General features: G+C 34.8%; 2 protein-coding genes across 2 annotated transcripts; one reads left to right on the plus strand and one right to left on the minus strand.

Annotated features, from left to right (window-relative positions):
- Positions 1-1,609: 1,609 nt before the first annotated feature.
- Positions 1,610-6,494, minus strand: LOC149413387 (uncharacterized). The gene is made up of 4 exons (XM_089645044.1): positions 6,166-6,494; positions 3,681-3,819; positions 2,624-3,601; positions 1,610-2,189 (listed from the first exon to the last, which is right to left on the minus strand). The coding sequence occupies exons 1-4, from the start codon at positions 6,349-6,351 to the stop codon at positions 1,999-2,001; spliced, it is 1,494 nt and encodes a 497-aa protein (XP_089501170.1). The 5' UTR covers positions 6,352-6,494; the 3' UTR covers positions 1,610-1,998.
- A 2,008-nt stretch (positions 6,495-8,502) lies between these two features.
- On the plus strand, positions 8,503-20,059 carry LOC149413388 (uncharacterized). The gene is made up of 7 exons (XM_089645122.1): positions 8,503-8,698; positions 8,807-8,996; positions 13,424-13,577; positions 14,795-15,110; positions 15,980-16,264; positions 16,957-17,126; positions 19,397-20,059. Exons 1-7 carry the CDS (start codon positions 8,667-8,669, stop codon positions 19,588-19,590), a joined length of 1,341 nt encoding a protein of 446 aa, XP_089501248.1. The 5' UTR covers positions 8,503-8,666; the 3' UTR covers positions 19,591-20,059.
- The last annotated feature ends 1,381 nt before the right edge of the window (positions 20,060-21,440 follow it).

Here is a 21,440-nt window from a genome sequence, read left to right on the forward strand (position 1 = left end):
GTCTAACAACTCAAAGAGCAGGGAAAATAACATTTGTGGCACACAATTGGAAACTTCTTTCCTCTGAAAGAGGCTCTCGAGTTGCTCCCAAGAAAACCCTTTCTTCCACGAATGAGCAGATTGCTTCGCATCATAACGTTTCAAACCTATCTGGTACTCGCAAATGCAAACATCCAATTGACTGCGCTGAGGATGAAGAAAACGTAGATAATCCTGAGTCGGCAACAACTTCGTCCGGGTCGGATGAAGAAGAATATGAAGGTGAAAGTGGAAGCGAAGTTGATAGCGTCAGTGTCCAATCAGTATCATCAGATGAACAGTAACGATCTGTGAAGTTGTGTCATTTTTACAGTTTTACGATTGATTTTTTATATGTACCGTTTACTAGCATAAAGTGTATATAGGCTACTAATACTGTACAGTATACAATTATATAGAGATACTACTCACTTTAAAATAATTTTGATCGGTGTTTTTTTGTTATTTTTTTCTCTTGGATCCTATTCCTATATATATGGGAATAGTTTTTATGGATATATCTTGCTCTATATGTACCATATGTGGGTATATTTTATTTTTTATTTAATAAATATTATTCTTTTTGAGGTATTATGTTATTAGAATAAAAATTCCCAAAATTCCCCGTCCAGGGGAATATTCCCGTGAAAATTCCCCAGAAATAAATTCCCGGGAATTTATACATCACTATATACAATGAAGTGTGTATTGTGAATAAGGTTTTTATGTTTCATTATTTTACGTTACAATTTCATTTTTTCTTTAATCCATCTTTCAATTTGGGTATTTGAAGTGTTTTTCGGTTTCTCTCATTTTTTGTGTCAGTGAAAGATTGTTGAATGCTTTTATTGCCTGATATTTGTGGTGTCTTTGTCCAAAGCTTGTGTTTACCGTTGGAGTTTTTTTGTATGCTTGTCTAACTCGTTTATTAATGATAGTTTGTGTTTGTTGAAATTATTTTTTTGTTCAAAAATTTAGTTAAGTGTTTTTTTATGTATAACTAGCTGTACCCCACCACGTATTGCTGTGGTTCAGTCTGTCTGTGCAGATAGAGAAACAATAGCGAGTGTTGCTTTTACATCCAACAGATTGCGCTGTTCAAAAAAAACATGTTTTACCTGTCACGGGTGACATCTATATAATATAGGTACATAAAAACACACTCGTATTCGAATGCAAAGTTGTGTCAAAATTTCAAAGCAATCGGTGAAGTACTTTGGGAGATTTAAGATTTTGAACAAATGAACATTTCCATTTTTATTTATGTATATAGATATTGATAGATAGATTGGCGTATTTGTAGTACGTCAAGCAAGTTGAATATTTGGTCTGTGTCAGTCATTCTATGATTTTAAGTATTATCTTTGGGATGGTTTTATCTGTGATTTCCATCTGACCGATAGCTGAGTTTGTTGCTCCTCGTCAAACAATGATTCCATATTACATTATGGATTGACAAAGTGGAAAATATATTATTTTAGTTAATATGTTTCCTCGGTAGTCCGACATAGTTTTCACAATAAATTCTAGTCTAAAATAAAACAAACATCATCACACTGACATTAAATTTATATACAAAAAAATTTGCCTATGTCAAAAATTCAGGGTGCTTCCATTATCGAAATTCATCCATATCCAGGGGTCAGCTACGTCAAGAGGTTTACCTATCTCACCTCTTTATCTGAACCTTCTTAGCCTTGGAAAAAATCATGATAATACAAACAAATAGTTGCTCCGAGGAACTAGCGTCATTGATCCCTTCAACATCGATGCATGGTCACACTTCTATAGTTAACTTGTTGATGGGGGGGTTACGTTCATGGGTCCTCATGTGTCCCTTGAGCGAGACCTTCTGCACAAAGGTTTTGTCGCAAAGCTGGCAGCGGAAGTTGCGGATGTTGCCGTGGATCTTGAGATGCTCCATGAGACAGACGCGGCGCGGTTTCGAGAAGCATTTGTTATAAATCACACTTCAATGGTTCACTTGTTGATGGGGGGGTTACGTTCGTGGGTTTTCATGTGTCCCTTGAGCGAGACCTTCTGCACAAAGGTTTTGTCGCACAGCTGGCAGCGGAAGTTGCGGATGTTGGCGTGGATCTTGAGATGCTCCATGAGGCAGGCGCGGCGCGAGAAGCATTTGCCGCACTGGTCGCAGTTAAAGTCCTTGGCTCCTATAGAATAATACATTTATTATGGCATAGTTATAATTATTTCCATTTTTAACAATTTTCTTTCATTTTTTGAGATGAACACCGCAAAACAGTATCAACAACCTGAAGTCAGAGGGCTATGGCATTCATTATTGGTGTTTCACAAGACGGTAGTTAGAACATCTACCACTCCTGAATTAAAATCATAAAGAACTCAAATCGGTTAATTAATTGTACTATGAAAATGTGCAAAATATCGTTAAAAATAAAGAAAGAAAATTGACTGGAGTTCCTGATACACCATAGATAGTGAAAAATAATTAGTTTCACTTGTTTGCTTGCTTTAGTAAACCCTTTGTGTGTAAGATAGAGGAAAATCTGGAATGTAAAATCTAATTTTGACCAGCAAAATAAATTGAAAAAAAAACATTAAACCGAAAAAGAAAAATACCAACCAGTGTGCTTAGTCATGTGATCTCTCAAATCACAGTTCTGGAAGAAGCTATACCCGCAGACGCTGCAAGAGAAAGGTCGGTGCTGAAGATGCGATCTCTTCACGTGCACCGACAGTCTGTGCCCGCTGTAGAACACCTTCCCGCACTCCGTGCACACATGTTTAGCGCATTCCACTCCATGCTTCTCAAACATGTGCTTCCGTCGCGTGACGCTATGAGAAAAGGTTGACTTGCACATGGTGCAGCTAAACAGAGGGATCTTTCTGTGGATCGCCTTCTCGTGGTGGTAGCGCGATATCGGCGAGAAGAACGTCTTGGAGCAAGAACTGCACGAGTATTTCACACCGCGGTGCGTTTTCATGTGACCCGTGAAACTGTCGCGTAACGTCGTGCCATACCCACACAAATGACAAAGAAAACTTGGAAAATGTGTGTCGTAATAATGCCGTAATAATGATTGTCGGGAGTTTGGCACCATTTCGCATATCGGACAGGATGTCGCAGAGTTCTCGAGCGCCGGTATTAGAAATATCTCTTTTTTAGCAACCACCGGGTCGTGCTTCACGAATCCCGTTGAGGTTTTGATGTCTGCTGAATGGATTGATTCATCTTCACTGCTTTGCTGGAAGAAAGAATCAAAATCACCATCAAAAGTGTTTTCTATCAAATCATCTGCATCTTCTGTTTTTATATGGTGTTCCATTTCATAGCTTTTAAAAAGACCATTCTTTTTAAATTTCTTTTTGTCCTTTTTCTTTTTTGATTTCTCTAATCTGTTGAGTTTCTTGTGTATTTTATCATCCTGACTTTTTTTCCTAATTAGGCAATTGCTAAATCTGGTTTCTTTGGATATTTTCAGTTTTTCTAGTATTTCTGATTTGATTCGTTTCTTCAATAGTATTTGTCTTAAAGTGTCATCCCGTCCGCTTTCGTTGCTATATTTGTCGAGTATGATCTGCATCATTTTATTGGTGCTTTCTGAAATAAAAACGGAGCAGTTAAAATAAGGACAACAAAATAAAATGATTACATATTCCTATAATTCATGGTGAGTTACCTCTACTTCTTGTCCTGCGGCCCAAACTCTCGTCTACCGCCTCTACCTGCTTCCGGAAGTGGTACGCGTCTTTTAGTTGTGACACGCACCTCTCGCATATATCTATGTTAAACTTCTCCTCTTCTTGAAAATGGTAAATCTGAAATATTTTCAAAAGCAGATTAGAAATGTGTGGAAAGCTGATATTATCTATATAATCTCCACGCGGGAGGACATTTTAAGAGAGAATTAAGTAAATATAAGTCTTATATGTACTTAGAGTAGGAGAAAGAAAACATAAACGCCAGCAAATCATTCTACAGTCGAGCTTTTGGGCACAAGAAAGCATTCTCCTGCCGAGATGTCAACTTATCTTGGTGTCTTAAATGTTTGGTGGTTCACCCAGCAATTCATCAAAATGAATTACTTTTGTGGGTTTCAAAAGGCAACTAATTTCAGACCTATTTACTTGTTATTAACTTTTATCATTTCTTGTCTTTTAAAAAAAAAATCTTGTCTCTATACGAGTACATTGCATACTCCTTTTTAGTTTTTAACACACATATATAATAACTGTATGTATGTGCAAACATACTTGATTTATAAATTGTTTTTGTTTTAAAAATAAAAAACCTTCTGTTGGCACTGAATTATGCAGTAAATCATGTAAAATATGTATCATGTAAAAGCCCATCAGGGCGTTTAAATTAATAAATAAATAAATCGTAATGTATATGTATAATTTATATGTAAGTGTGATTATCTAAGTTCTTTTTAATATAGTCCACATTTATTATTACATTAGTCATTTTAAAAAGGCAATGGTATTCAATTTTATCTAAAAATAGCAATACCACAATATTATTATTTTTTAATGATGAACTAATGTTTATAAGACAAGGTTTTATGCATAGCACAAAGGATAACAAATAATTATAAGCAATAATTTTTCGCCTGAAATATCAATACAAATTGAAAATATCTCCCGAGTAAAAATAATTGCCGCCGACGGGAATTGAACCCGTACCTTCTGATGTCCGGTCAGGTGCTCTGAAACCACTGAGCTATGTCGGCTTATTTCCAACCCGCCAAATGATTCAATATGTTCTAGTACCTCAATCAACAATTACTGCTTATTATATTTTTTCCACCTGTAAACAACCAACTTTATTTCCTAATTAATCGTATTTCATTATTTCATTATATTATGCGACATTATTTTTACTAGGGAGCTATTTTCAATTTGTATTGATATTTCAGGTGACTAATTATTGCTTATAATTATTTGTAATACCAGAATAATTCTACACAGTAATGAACCAACAGTAAACGTTTACTTTACTCAGCTAATGAGCTTTGATAATATGAAGTTTGCAATAAGTGATTAAAAACGCAAAACTGTATAACAAAAAAACTAATAATGTCAATGTTAAATAGGTTCCCTTTCCTAATAAAAAATCATGGTTGCATTTTATAAGAGAAATATTTTTACCTACTATCTTGCTCAAACCCTAGGTAAAAATAATTATTTCGCTGGAGTCCTTTCTTCGGATATTTCCGATTCTCTTCGTGTCACCTTCCCGCTGCACATCGATATGCATTTTTTTTCAGTACATTTTGTGTATTTTGACAGTCTGGAGATGTTTGCGAGCAAATGACAATTGGTATGTACATCGGTTCCTAGCCAGTGTAACTAGCGCGCGAGCTCCAGAAGCAATGCTTGTGGCTGCAATAATTATTATTTTCTTCCAATTTCATATATTTAGATAGGTAATTCATTTTAATTTTGTTTTACGATTGTGCCCAATTTAATAGTTAAAAATATTATATAGGAATAAGATGAGATATAAAATGTTTACGCGCCTGCTCTGTGGCACTGCGAAAGGGCTGAATGACAATGGTTTATAGAAAGGTTTCAACTTAATTTCTACAATAAAGTATGTTTTTCTGAATCTGTTTGTAAAGAATAAAATTAGATACAGCCTAGGAACTAAATTGTACAGCGCCCTTGAGTTGATATTTCACAAAAAAGGCACTACACAAGTTATCTAATTATTATTGTTAGAAATAACTATTAATGACGAGGGGGATGGTAAGAGAAGCATTAGAATTTTGAAAGTTAGGAAATACGAATAAATTATTAAAATAACCCAAACTAACACCCTAAAAACCTATTTTGCTCATGTTTACTCAAACATATTTAAGTTTTTTATGTGTGAATACCGCACGAGAGTACCAACTGCTCCTAACCGTCTGGAGCCAGTACGACTATGGCATCTCCAATTGGAGTATGTTTAAAGATTGTGGGGAGGGGAGGAGAAAGGTGGGGGAGTACCTGGCTATTCAGATCTGGTCCCCAAACACGACTAAAGCCATTTCAAGCTATGTTTTAATTCTGAATGGTGGTCTTACACCAGTTTTCCCTCATTTTTGGTCATCTGTAAATTGAAATGCAGTCACACATGTCACTGAACATTCATAACTCAATAATACATAAATTTAGCACCTTAATATTAAAGCATTTCAGCAGCATTTTAGTATAGTTTTCTATCTCCCCTTTGAACGTGTGATCTTCTTCCATGTTCCTTAGTTTTTCACTTTCATTGTTGCATATTGCGCAAAGCCCGGGCGAAGATTTCGTTTTGAAAATCTTCATCGGCTGGTTTATTGTAATAAATGGTAGTTTTTCCATAATATCTTCGGTAAATGGGTGTCGTCGATTAGGAATTAAGACTTGACTTTTAATATTCCTAAACTTAACCCAAATACGAGCAGCATATTTGTAAATTCGTCCATTCGCCAAAATATTCTTGAAAATACGGCCGCATATTTTGACAGATACTATCATAAATAAACCAATCACGATACTATTTTGTTTTCTATGGTTTAAAAATGTAGCAAAAGGCTGTAAACTTTATTATTGGATATCAAATTGTGAATCGTAAAACAAGCCACACACGCGACCACTAATAAATAACCTTTATTTTTTCAGTGACAACAAAGAAATAAAATTTGAAAACGATATTTTGACAAAAAGTAAAAAACGCTTTCCCGTAAATTTCACTATAGGTTGGTGTATGATTTGTACCGAATCTAAAAACAACCCAAGAAATATACATTACAAATCCTTCACCGATGGAAATGGCAAAAATTATTTTAATACAATTGTGTCTATTTTCCATATACAGGTAACACGACTTAGAATGTATACGTGTACATATATTTATTTTATCTTTGTGTTAAGGCGAATATCTTTTATGTGTGAGATACACCTTTAAAAAAAACTTATAGGTGGTTGATCAATCTGAATCTGAGAAAATTTGTGATTCCTGGATCCTCCGTTTGAAGGAAGATACTTTATTTTACAACCAAGTAATAATTGCAAGAGAAAGAGTCATTCAGAAAAAACATGTACATAGTTATGAATGCTTATTTTACAAATTATTATTTTATATTTGTAAGAAATTTAATTACAAATGAAATCAATAAAAAGAAGATGATAATAAAATGGCTACTTGAAAATATTCAATGCAATAGGGGCGGTTTTGAACTTGACGTGAGTTCGAGTGCTACGATTGAAAAGCGCCACTGCAATGAACAGTTCGTACCCAAACTTGATGAACTACACACACCCCACTATTGATCGTAGAACAAAGCACGCCACTGCTATTTGTGTAATTAATAAGTATTAAAGATTCAGCGAAAACAAATACTGTCTTATAATTTCAAATATTGAACAGTGCCCACCTACTATCAATGCTTCACAACTATCTGTAGCGTTAATGATAATGTGCCTATGCACATAAACAAATAAATACTTCATACTTTGGAGAGTTCATACTTCAAAGAACTTCTGTTCAAATTTCATAAAAGCACGTAAAGCTCGGTCCAGACATGTTCTTTTGTCCGTACCGTACCTCCGTTTCGTACCAGCGTCGCGATCAAGAACGCTAGTTTGGACGCCCGTTCGGTACGGTACGGTGGTACGGCATCTCGATACGGATAGAGGTACGCTCCGATCCATCGCGAGTCGGTTTTTCGGCCCGTTCAAAGGCGATACGGTACGGGTCTGCGCCAGTCTGGACGTGTTCGCGGCGTGCATTGGTCGTGTTCTCTGTCACTACCCGAATCAGCGTGAAAAATGCAGTGGGATAACTATAATATTGTGAAGTTTATCGATGGATATAGGGCCAGGGAAGTTCTGTGGGATCCCGGAAACAGGAATTATTACAATAAAAATATAAAGCAAGATGCATGGGAGGAAATGAACACGCGATGATCGCAGCGACGTTACGGAGATACGGGCTCTTGATCGCGACGCGGATACGGAACGGAGGTACGGTACGGACAAAAGATGATGCGTCCAGAGTTTTTGGATCGCGACGCTGGTACGAAACGGAGGTACGGTACGGACAAAAGAACATGTCTGGACCCAGCTCAATGTACATCAAATACCTCATACAAAGTGTATTACTCTTCTCAGCAGATGCTAAACGGCTGTAACACAAGTATTTTTCTTATACGAAATCTAGAGCCTCTACGCTAACAAATCGTCACTGGTTGCCGGGCATCGAGCAAAACAAATATTTGTATTGGGACAAACCATTTGTGGTAAGACAAAATAAATGTAGTAGGTACTACAAAATATAAGAGTTCGGTAAAATGTATTTTATGAGGTGGCGGGACATTTTAATACTTTCGTGTCTGCGACATTTTTTATTATCCTTGTGTGGGTGAACTTTTCATGGCTACTCTACAACACTCCGACATAATCTATCTGTCTAATCTTTTTTGAATATCGTAAGTTTCTATGGATATAAATTCTGACAGCTGGATTCTTTTATTTACTGTTTATTTATATTTTATCTTCTTAGATTTTATTTTTATTTATCACCGTTAGTGGGTGGTTTATTTATATACTGTTAGTTTTCTGAATGCTGAACCCCAAGAACGCAAAATCCGCCACATTATTCTTTCCAGTGATTTCTTTCAGTAATCAACAAGAAAATGACGTCCGATTATTCGCATGAATATAAAATGTTAGATTTTCCCTATTTATTTATACGATATTTATTTTGATTCATTCATATCGTGAACATTAATCATGTTGCTTTCCAACGTATTTCAAAATTTATTGTTTATTTTAGATTCACCAAAGATATGAAGTTTGAAGAAATGTTTATAAAACCGAGAGAAGTGGTTTTGCCCAAACTCTTCACAGACTCTTGTGCCTTTTGCGAGAGTTCTTACAATCTAAGGATAATTAACGGTGGTTTAAGTCCAGATGGCCTACCGGAAAACTGCACACAAATGTTGATGTCTTGTTTTTATATAAAGGTAAACTTATAACAATACGTACGCACTTTAAAGTTAGATCGCATTCTTAAACATCAAACTATCTCTGGTAATTATTCGGAATCGTTGGACACGGATTATACGAAATATTTTTTGATAAAACCTTCTGATTTACCTTAATTACTATAAAAGGATTTTTTTTTAATATTAACTCCACACAGGAGGCCTTGAAGAAAATAATTTCCCTCAGGGCCTATGTCATCTTTGGGGATGCTGTGTGGAGGGTCTTTTTGTGGAGAGAAAGAAGTGAACATGGGTCTTGAAGAGTCCCATGTTGTAGGAGGGAGGAAACACAGATGCCGGCAGTTATAAAGCAAGGATATAAATAGGAAGGATATATATAGATATCGTATAATCCGTGTCCAGCGATTCCGAATATTTACCCTATCTCTTCATACTGATGCCATTATAGACTATCAAATACCCTACAATATTGATAATACGTCCAACTCCATAAAATATTGGCAATATCAACAACTCTGGTCGCTAGTGTAGCATAATGACGTTGGCATTCCTTTTAATGGTGGCCAATTGGATTTATTTACTACTTTGTATGTTGCGCTCTCTAATTTGTATTTTGATCAAAAATATAGATATATAAAAATGTCCCAAAAAGTAGGTTCTGTGTGTGCAGTTTACGGGTGTAATAATTACACACAACAAAAACACTTTTTCAGGATGCAAAAAACTTTTAACAGGTTAGATATAATTGTGGAAATTGAATTGAATTAATTACAATAAATAATATTTTTTAACGACAAACTTATGTTTATAAGACAAAGTTTTTTATGCATAACACAAAGGATAACAAAAAAATGATAATAAAAATAAAGAAAACATCAGTTTATCATTGAAAAATGATAATATTTGACCAGTCAAAATATTTTACCAACAAATGTAGATATAATATGTCTCGACGCCATCTAGTGAGAAATTTAGCACTAACAAAGCCTTTCCTACAAAAATAAAGTTGGTTGTTTACAGGTGAAAAAATATAATAAGCAGTAATTGTTTATTTATTTATTTATTAATTTACGGACAATATGTCCATTAAAACCATAATATTGACATGAATAAGAAAACATAGATGACAGTGAGTGGAGAGTACATGAATGTGAAGGGCAAAGAGAATGTAAAATAGAAAATGTACATATAGAAAATAACTACAAGTCAGAGCATCAATAACGATTAAGTTGTGATAAATTACACATTACGTATCACTTTTTGAAAGTCATTTAGACTTGCACCAAAAAATTCAATGCTCTGACTTGAGTTTACAAGTCTCGACATTCTGGACAAAGAAGAATGGTACCCATAGTTAGTTGAGTGGTGATTGAGGAACAACAATTCATTATTTTGGAGTCTACGTGATGGGATGTTGAATTGAATGAGTTGTAACAGTTCAGGTGAGTCGGTTATACTGTTGATTATTTTAAATATGCAAATTAGATCGGAGTCTTTTCTACGTTTTTCTAAAGAAGATAGGTTTAAAGTTTGTTCAATTTCCTCATAAGAGTAATCGCCTCTTTCGAGTTGATTGAAGTACTAGTACATATTGACTTATTTGACGGGTTGGGAATAAGCCGACGTAGCTCAGTGGTCAAGAGCACCTGACCGGACGTCAGAAGGTGCGGGTTCAATTCCCGTCAGCGGCATTTATTTTTACTCCGGAGATATTTTCAATTTGTAATGATATTTTAGGTGACTAATTATTGCTTATAATAATTTGTTAAATAATAAATACCCTATAATACTAATTAGTCCTCATTAAAGCTTACATAAATAGAATTAATGATAATAATTGTCATATTTATTTGTAAAATATTTTATTACCTTTCTAAACTATCAAAGATAGGATTAATAGCTGTTTTAATATTTTTATGTATGAGAAAAAACAGCAGTAAGTTCATATACAGTAGTAGGTTACCTATTTTTTTCGATTTCTATAATTTATTAAATTAAAATATAGAATACATTTCACAGAAAATCCATTAAAATGTATGAAAGTAAACCAAGGCGCACTCATGCTGCTAGGGGCGCTAGTGTAGCATGTTGCCATTAGAATGTATGGGAAATTTATTTATTCACACCATGAAGGCTTTTATATGTTTACAATGTTTAAGGTAAGCTGATCAGGAGTACTATAATGAGTGTATATTACATAGCATAATAGGCAGAGTACAGACAATATAAGCAAGTACAAAACTAGTTATAGTTGATAATTGTTGTACATTCAAGTAATAGTTGTTCAATAATCTCTATTTTAAAGTATTTAAAATTTAAAGAATTACCGACAGATGTAAAAGAAGCAAAAGCCTTGCTGCTTTTCTTATGCCTAAATACAATATTATTCTTTTCTTAAATACGATATTATTCTTTTCTTATGCCTAAATACGATATTATTCTTTTCTTATGCTTATATACGATATTATTCTTTTCTTATGCCTAAATATGATATTATTCTTTTCTTATGCCTAAATACGATATTATTCTTTTCTTATGCCTAAATACGATAAATAATAAGTTTTAGATGTATTGTAAAGTGTCCTTAATGTCATAAATAACTTATAAGGTTTATACTAAATATTAAAATGTAATTTTATAACTAAATAAAAATATACAAAAAAAAATATATATATAAATAAATAATATCCGATGGAACTCGCACATTGACATAATTACAAAAAAACTCACGAGGTTCATATTCTTCTTTAGAAACATTCGTAATATCCTCAACATAAACGACATTAAAAAAGTGTACTACGCTTTGTGTCAATCACTAATAGAGTACGGGATAACTGGTTGGGGGTCTGTCTTGAGCACTCACACACAGCGGCTGAACGTAGCCCTAAAAGCAGAACTAAAGACAATTCTAAAAGTTCCGGTTAGAACTCCAACAGAAGAAATATTTAAAAACTTCCAAGTCAACAATATACAAAAACTTTATTAAAAAAATATCTAATAAAAAATATATCTAAATACTCCACTGCCCAATATAAATACTTAACCAGAGTAATAAGCCAAAATATACTGGTTACTCCCAGTTTGAACACATCTTTTGGACAGAGAAAAATTTAATTTTATGCTACAAAATTATACAATGCTCTGCCAAATAAAAAAAAAAAAACGGAAATGAATATATTTAAAACAAAAGTAAAAACATGGCTGAGAGCACAAAGTGATATTCAACTTACAAACATTATGAAGACGATGTAAAGACAACCTGAAACTAAATACAAATGTTTAAAAACTACAGGCTGTCTCAGAACAGGAAACCTCAATGAGGAGGACTGTGAAAAAAAATTGAATTTATACTTTATGCCAAAATCATGTACAAACTTTGCAAATTCTAACTAACTAACCATCACGCCGTTTCACTGCAGGGGTAGGCAGAGAGGACGGACCGTCAAACAACTCGGTCTTGGTACACACTCCTTGCCTCATTCACATTCATACATGCTCTTCTATTATTTTGGCTCTTGACATGGCCAGACTCAAGTATTTGATTCACTTGTTCGTGCCATGTCTTCCTCGGGCGTCCCCGACTTCTGCTACCATTCACATTTGCATCGTATATTCTCCTTACACTCCTTTACAGTAAAATAAAAAATAATAATAAGAGTACAAGATCGGTACTTAAGGTACTATTAAGTAGGAACGGAACACTATTTAGTAATATTGTTGATGTTAGTAAAATAAATATGAAATGTTTATTGTTAAGCATGTTAGTATTTAGCAAACCTTTATAATGTCAGATTGGGTATTATACAGAATATAGCTTAACATTAGTATAAGAATAAACAAGAATGGTTTGTTGTAAAGCAAATTTGTAATCAACAAACATTTATTACGCCCGATTGGGGGTTTTATGGAACATAAAAAAATTGGTGACCGAATAATCATCAAAATGATAATTCGTCACATCTTTAAAAAGTTATATAAAGTGATGAAACAAAAACTTTATTAACTGGGTTAAGTAGGTTAGGTTAGGTTAGGTTAAAAAATATATTTTTTCATTGTTTTTAATGACTTTATATCACTTTTTAAAAGTGTGTTGAGTTAGCATGGAACCAAAAAAATTATATAAAAATAAAGTGTGCATGTAAGAAAAAAGACATTTTGTGGATCAGTTACAGTTTTTTCATGCATCTAGATGACGTAAAGATATTTCTTCTTGAATATTTCAACAGATGCAAAGGATTTTTCCATTTAAAAAAAATTATAATATTATTTGACATGTTCAGTTTCCAGTTTAGTTTGGTTAGAATCACTTTTTACAAACGTAAAGATGGATTGAAAAATAAATTGAAAAAAATATGAGATTATAATGGAATTTCACATCATTGTCAGTATCAAAAATAGTAATATATTTTCAGCATCTTAAATTTTGTGATATGTATTTGTGTCAGTTGATAGATCTGCATTACGCCTGGCTGTGTGAGACGTGCGTATCGCGGCTGAGAGATGCCATGGCACTCCGTAGACAAGTGGAGACAGCGGGGGACCAGGTCAGAGGGCAGAGTCCCACCAAAGACAAGTCCGACATTATTAAATACGAACCTGGTAATGAAAATTCCTTCTTCAACCTTTAAAAATATATTACAAATTAACTTTGAAAAGGGAATTAACAAATTTGCAAACTTAGGAATTAAAATATTTCTGGCGGATATTTTTTGCGTTGGCGCTACGCTTTCTGGGCGAAAATAAAAGTCCCGCTCGAATTTCTTTAATTTTTTAAAATCATTATTTCTTTGAAAATAATTAAAATATTTTAATAAAAATTTCTATGTAGTAACTCAGCATACTCAAGCTATAAAAGTATTAAATGCAACTCAATTAACTTTGTAATATGTTTATTACTGTCCTCCTATCGGTATTTGCCCATACCTGCTTTCTTTAAATACGCCTGACATCTCTCGCTCACTTGCACATAGGAGTTGAGTGGGTGTGGAACAGAGACGGAGATTCGAATCGGGTTTCACAGTAATAAAAACCCTCATTCCAGGAACTGAGTTATTACAATAACAAATAATATACTATCCTTTTGTTGAAATACCGACGTAAACGAAAGGCACGAAGATAAATATAAAAAAAGACTTGCATTACGATTCGATAATTATGTACATATAGTTGGGACCTTTACAAAGAGATTGGTGTATAATGTTCATATAAAAACATTGAATAATTTCGTCTTTTCTGCCATTGAAATGAGGCCGGCGCAAAAGAACTACCATTCCCGCCGTTAAACATCAATCGACCGAACGGGTAGAACTACCTTTCCGGGGCCGAAGTGTGTTAGTAAATTTGAAACTTGGTTCTCCATTAGTTGTTAGGTTGGGTTATATCAAATCCACGATCAGTTTCATTTTGACATTTGAACATTTCCTATTAAATCGTGATTCTCGACCTGTTTTAGCTTTTGATCAAATTGTAATAAGCTGACAATTATTATTATTATAGTTAAACCTATGTACATCGTATGAATGTTGCAATATTTGTGGACAGAGCATTCGGTATCACCTTTTTGTGATAATCTGCCATTTAGTCTTGAGCTCAGAAATTTTGAAAACTTTAAAAGTAATTTAAAAACACACTTCTCATAAAGTTTACCTATGAAAACCAGCCACCATTTATGATTATTATAAGGTTTGTTGTTTCAGTTCTTTTGTTAGAAACTGAAATAAAAAAAATTGGTTTATTTATCCTGCATAAGATTTTTTCTCATCCCTTGGAAAACCTTATAAGAAAGTTTAACAATAATAACCATTTTATATTTCCAGCTGATGTCAAAATTGAAGATGTCTACATTATTGATGACGATGACGATTCATTAGATGTAGACTTTGTTGAACCATCAGATACAAAGATAGAAGAAAAGCAACAGAAGAACATAAAGCTTCTGGACAATTGGGAAAATTGGGAAGAGTTTAACAGACTCCCGTGGAGTGAAGACGAAAGTTCAATAATGCAACAGAAAAATATTAAACGTATCGAGTGGATTCATCAACCACAGTTTCCCGAAATTGACAATAGAAGACTTGTATTAAATAAAGACTCCGATCAATGTCCCATTTGTGACAAAATTTATCCTATCAGGTTGGTTGGCAGAGAAATAACTTATAATTATTATTTTATATGAATGAGTCTTGTAAAAAAAAGCTAAAATATGTAAAGAAAAGAGCTAAGAAACTAAACCATTTTTCTTGGAGCTGATTGAACTGGCTCTAAATGACCTGAGTTGGCAACACCATACAGACATAACATTAAACTTTAGATTACATTACAGTTTATATATATTTTTACTATCAGTATCTATTGATTTCTTTGCAAGTTACAGGGAGAAGTTAAGGTGAAGCGCAAGCGACAATTCTCATACAATCTGTTTGCATGCCTAACTCGAAAACAACCTATATTATTTTATTACTGACAAAATAATACTAAAAATGAGATTGGCACAAATACCTAATTCATTGTTATATCTCTAAATAGTATGAAATAAAGTCTCTCTCTGCGTCTGTCTGTTTGTGCGCTTAGTTTTACTAAACTACGCAACGGATTTCGACAAGGTTTTCACCATCATTTAGAGTATTTCTTCTGGAAGGTGTACATATATGATACATCCATATTATATTTTGTAGAAAGTAGAGAAAAGTCGATGTTTTATAATCATGTCGTAAAAATATTTTTTTGAGCACTATATTTATAACGCTGGCTAAACCTTATGAGTTACATCAAAATAATGTACTACTGAATTGTATATCATAAAAAGGCCTACAGAAAAGTTCATAGTGGTGTATGTCTATGTCCTAAGGATAACCCCCAGTAACGCCGAGTACACGTCAGCTAGTCACTTATAATACATTAGCAAAAGTATTTATTTTTCATCCCATTTATGTGGGTGTTAGTGACTGATAGCTAAAACACATAAAAAAATAATAAAGTTTAAAATTTGTTAATCAAATCAGGCTGGATCTAATAGAGCATCTGGAGACACACGTGCCCAAGAAGCTGTGTGAATACTGCGGGAAGCAATATGCCGGCTGGTCCAGCCTGCACCAACACCTGAACTCGCACATCGGGAAGCTGCCGTGTCCCAAGTGCAGCCTCAAGTTTATCAGGAAGGACAGCATGTTGAGGCACATACAGAATATACACAACAAGGAGCGCAGATTTCCCTGTCCGGAATGTGATGATGTGTTCTCTACTTATCTGCTGAAGAAGGAACATCAGTTCCAGAAACACGGAATTTGGTAAGTTGGTTATTTTTTAAAAATTTATATAAACTAAGTGTGACCAAGGGTGCCCCACGGCTTATGATGGTCCTGACTGCATAGGAATAAACAGTGATTCACCACTAACATGACAGCCAGCTCACTAGCGCCAACGGCTCATTCAAGCATTCCAGATTACCGCATTTAATAAGATCATGTACTTCCCTACTTACTCCTCACAATTTCCATCCATTCGGCCTTCGTGGTCAAGGGGTAAGGCTCTCGACTAGCAAGCCGATGGTCGCGGGTTCAAATCCCGGCGTGCGTTAAGTAAATTTTATTTGATTTATTTGTGTTATTTCACAATTTATTAATTAAAAATAATATGTAGTATACTTGTGGCTTTTTCCGCAGTGGAAGATACTCTTAGTATCGCCCTGGTGTAAGACCACAATTCAGAATTGAAACATTGCTTGAAATGGCTTTAGCCGTGTTTGTCGTCCTTTCCACCTCACAATATACCCCAATTAGAGATGCTATAGTCCCACCGGCTTGACAGTTGGAATCCTGATACAGTATTCATTTTTAAAAAAGCAAAAACAGTACTTTTTTAAAAAGTTACATTCTATTCCTGTGAACCATTTTGGTGATGCCATTTAAATGATTACAACGCCTTCCATTTATCAACATTTTTCTATCAGACTTTACTAAGGAGAACAACATGCCCTCAGGTACAATCGGCACCCATGTCCCGAGTGCAACAAGGAATTCTTTAACGGCACACGACTCAACATACACATTAGGCGAACTCACCGTGCTGAGAAGACGGTGGCGTGTCCGCAGTGCAATCGTATGTTCTTTAACCTGACGGCACTCTCCACGCACTCACTCTCACACAGCGGTAAGTTTGGTCACCATTCATCTCTGTGTTTTCTCTTCATCGCTTAGATATTGGTTGTTATTTTGTAGAGCGGACTGTAAAACTTGTGGCCACCACCGCAGAAGGATTCCGGAGAGTGAAAAGGAGGAATTATAACATCATGAATACTACAGTTGAAGGCTGTTAATTCAATTCATCTCATTCATTTTGAAAACATTACAAAATACAATTTCAATTCGTCTTTAAAGATACATTAGGAAATTAAAAATATATATTAAAGCAATTTTTTACCAGCAGCAACAAAGCTCGATGTTTAAATTCTGATTCATTGATGTTAAATATATCAATATTCAAAGTGATTCTATTTCCCACAGACTGGGAGATTAAAACATTCTATTCTGTCGGTGACGGAGATATCCATCAAGAACATAGTTGAGTTTTCGAACCATCCATATATAATCAGTCTGACGAAATCTGAAGCAATGGTCTTTGCCCTTTTTCCCTTCTGACCTGTTAATGGTGAATTCCGAGCTTACAAAAGAAAGTTAGTAGAATAGAGCCAATCAAATGCTGAAACAGGCAGAGAATCAATCAATTAGAATTTGGCAGCCACCTCTGGTCTGGAGTCCCAAAATACCTGAAAAATACCCTTTACTCTGTGCAAAAATGGGCGTGTTAGATTCCCAGGCATTAATTAATTAATTCATTATAAATTAATTAATTACATTCCCATTCCATCTTAACAGGCGGATGGCAATTTATAGAGCATATGCATCGAGTAGGAATGCTATCCTTGTTCTACCGGTATTACAATGGAAGATGCTCTGAGGAACTATTGTCATTGAATCCTTCGGCACGGGTGCATAATCGGGATACACGCCAAACGCTCGCCCAAGATTTTTACATGGTTCACATTTGTCACATGAGAATTAGAGGTTAGTCCTATGAGTACTTTTCGATACTGGGTACAATGAGTACAGGTACAAAAAAATACCTGTTACAGAACTTCATTGAAAAAAATTCCGCACAAGCAAAATATTCATATGTGATTCCCCACAATAATTTTTCAAAAACCATGGGGGAGGGGTAGCTACGGGATTCCGTTTGGAGAAAATTCCCCACATTTTCCCCATCGCTAAATATCTGATCAAAATACCAGTCGAATATGCCGGTCAAAAATACCTACCAAAAATACCCAACAAAAATACTCATCAAAAATACCCATCAAAAATATCCGTCAAAAATACCTACCAAAAATACCTACTCAAAATACCCATCAAAAATACCTACTAAAAATACCCATCAAAAATACCTACCAAAAATACCTACTAAAAATACCCATCAAAAATACCTACTAAAAATACCCATCAAAAATACCTACTAAGTATTTTACTTGTCAAAAATACCTGGTAAAAGTACCTATTAAAAATATTTAGTCCCGGTATAAAATACTCATGAGTATTTTGGAACCAGGTATTTTAGAGATCTGTCACAAGTACAAAGTATCGCATGGAAATACCCGGTACTTTTACTGGGTACGATAAATACGCCTCACCTCTAATGAGAATGGGTCGTTTCTGCGACTCATTCTTGAGTTCAACATCTCAGCTATGATCGATTTGCCGGCCTCTGGGTTTCCTCCTTTCTACAACATGGGTAACTTTCTACCCACAGCATCCCCAGAGATGACATAGACCCTAAGGGAAATCATTTTCCTCAGGGCCTCCTGCGTGAGGTTAATGTAAAAAATATAATTAAATTAAATGAAGCAGGGGTGCAAACAATCCAACCTGTGTAGATAAATATGTTTAGTTTATTTTAATGAACTAAAGTACAAAGGAGTTGAAATTAATTTTATGATCTTCGTAAGGACTGGCCCATCATTGCATCTTGTTGTAATTTTGATGTTGTCGTTTCAACAATTGGTGAGGTTTTTGCAATTTTTTTTTTTTAATGACGATCGTTGCCAGGTTACGAATAACTGAACAGTATTTGAAAACTCGTACTACCATCATACTAAGCCGAAGTATTGCTTGTGTCATGATGGAGGACTAAGCTTGTAAAGGCATTGAATCCACAGCGCCACAGTGTAACTTTTGTTAACTCAGCCAATGATCGGTCTATTGATTCTGTTAATGCAATTAAGGTTGCGGTTATAATCTCGATACAGGCTTCGTCCTAGTGACGTTAATTTTTATGAGAAAAAACGTGATTTATGTATAGTAAGATGCAATAAATAAAAATCAATGATACAGCTGTTTGTCCCATATCATATCACATTTTTGTTACAGATATAAGGAATTTCATCTGCGACTTGTGCGGAAAGGCATTTAAAAACAGAAAGCAACTCAGGACGCACCTGGACATGCACTACGACATCCGAAAATTCAAGTGCACCATCTGCGGACAAGCCTTCATCCAGTGGACCTCTCTTCAGGTGCACATGAAGTCACGCCACGTTCCCTCCACTAAGATTAAAAAATAATTCATTGCATCATCTGGCGCATAGAAAAAGGGAGCAAACCAAAGTTGATTGCTATGATCTGTGCGGGTGTCGCATATGTGATCTGTCCAAGTCTCACTAAAGCACATACACTGTGTCAAATTTGCTACACGATGGGATCGATTGCATTGGAACAACCAGTGTTGAAAAGGTTAAAATTCTCTTTCCGAGTTTGGCATATTTTGAATTATGGCAGTAGTTTCAAGGGTGAAGAAAGGACACATTATCAAGAAGAACGTAATCTATTTTGAATTTTTTTCTCAAATAGGTTAATAAACTTATTTAGATGAATAAGTTTTAATGTGTCAATTTTCACGCTAGTAAGGACTGTTGTGCATACATAATCCAAATGAGTAGGTATGCGAATTATTATTGTTTTTTTTTTGTAAGCAATGAAATTTCTATGATGGCAGCCAATCTCCGATAGGAGAAGGAACTAGAAGGAGGTAAATGAGGCTAAATATAGACAAAAGGAGAAGTCTAATAAAAATATTTCTCAAATATTCTTTTTATTTTTATGTATATAATTATTCTACTTTTAGTGCTACCCGCCATCCGTTATTCCTGCATACGAAAGAAGAAGAAAAATAAAGGGGGAAACTGTAAATTATATTCATAATCTTAAAGTAAAGTCCCTTTTTCAAGGATCGAAAACAGTGTGCAATATAGTTGTGAATGAGGAATAATTGGAGCAGGTGGATGAGTTTGTGTATTTAGGAATTATGTTTACGAGAGATGGGAAGGCTGACAGAGATATTGATAGAAGCGTAAATGCAGGCAACTCCATTAATGGAGAACTGAACGCAGTTGGCGCTAACAAAAAAATTGTTCAAAGAAGCGAAGCTAGCAGTCCACAATGGAGTGCTGGTACCTACCCTGATGTACGGAAATGAGGCATGGAACTGGCAGAGAAAGGATGAGAAGTAATGTAGAAATGAGATCCCTGAGGCGTATGTGTGGTAAAACCATGTATGATCACGTGAGAAGTGTGGAGATCCGCAAAGAGTGCAAGGTTGATGTAAGCGTAATGAGTAAGATCAAGAAAGGGACGCTTAGATGGTTTGGGCATGTAAAGCGAATGAGCGAAGAAAGGAGTGTAAAGAGAATATACGATGCAAATGTGAATGGTAGCAGAAGTCGGAGACGCCCGAGGAAGACATGGCACGACCAAGTGAATCAGATACTTGAGTCGGGCCATGTCAAGAGTCAGAATAATAGAAGAGTATGTATGAGACGATGTATGAATGTGAATGAGGCAAGTAGTGTGTGCCAAGACCGAGTTGTTTGGCGGTCCGTCCTCTCTGCCTACCCCTGCGGTGAAATCGCATGAAGATTAGTTAGTTAGGGAACATGTATATTTTGCTTCACATACAAATAATATAAACATGGTGTCCGGAAACTCATAGTACAAGCGTTAAACTGGTGAATGTAGACATTTGATCTTCTTGCATCTTCCTTAGTTTTTCACCTTAAATTACGCATTTAAAACGGGTAAATGGGTGTCTTCGATTAGGATCTAATACTTGAGTTAATATTCCTAAACTTAACCCGTATTTGAAAACTCTTTCATTTGCCAAAATATTGCCGTGTATTTGAGAATTTTTTTTTATTTTTAATTTTTCTTTATTCAGTGTTTTTTAGTTTTTACAATTATTAGGTATCTTAAGACTACCAAGGTAGGCACATGCCCGTTTTGTGGTGGTTGATTATATATACAGTACATTAAAATAATAAATCAACATTGAAATATAGAAGAAAGTAAAATAAGTATATAATTTAAAAGAAAATAAGGAGTAAGTAAGTTTAAGAGAATATATGTAGGTAGTATACAA

The sequence above is a fragment of the Hesperophylax consimilis genome, chromosome 22 (genome assembly GCF_061612785.1).
Source record: "Hesperophylax consimilis isolate HC1 chromosome 22, BYU_Hcon_1.0, whole genome shotgun sequence".
Classification (NCBI taxonomy): domain Eukaryota; kingdom Metazoa; phylum Arthropoda; class Insecta; order Trichoptera; family Limnephilidae; genus Hesperophylax; species Hesperophylax consimilis.

Excerpts from the sequence above, each read along its gene's own strand:
- LOC149413387 (XM_089645044.1), bottom strand. The coding sequence starts at position 6,351 with ATGGAAAAACTACCATTTATTACAATAAACCAGCCGATGAAGATTTTC. Across the intron at positions 3,602-3,680 it reads CCGCAGGACAAGAAGTAGAG|AAAGCACCAATAAAATGATG; the intron begins GTAACTCACCAT and ends TTTTTATTTCAG. Across the intron at positions 2,190-2,623 it reads TCACATGACTAAGCACACTG|GAGCCAAGGACTTTAACTGC; the intron begins GTTGGTATTTTT and ends ATTATTCTATAG.
- LOC149413388 (XM_089645122.1), top strand. The coding sequence starts at position 8,667 with ATGACGTCCGATTATTCGCATGAATATAAAAT. Across the intron at positions 8,997-13,423 it reads TGTCTTGTTTTTATATAAAG|TTGATAGATCTGCATTACGC; the intron begins GTAAACTTATAA and ends TATTTGTGTCAG. Across the intron at positions 13,578-14,794 it reads CATTATTAAATACGAACCTG|CTGATGTCAAAATTGAAGAT; the intron begins GTAATGAAAATT and ends TTATATTTCCAG.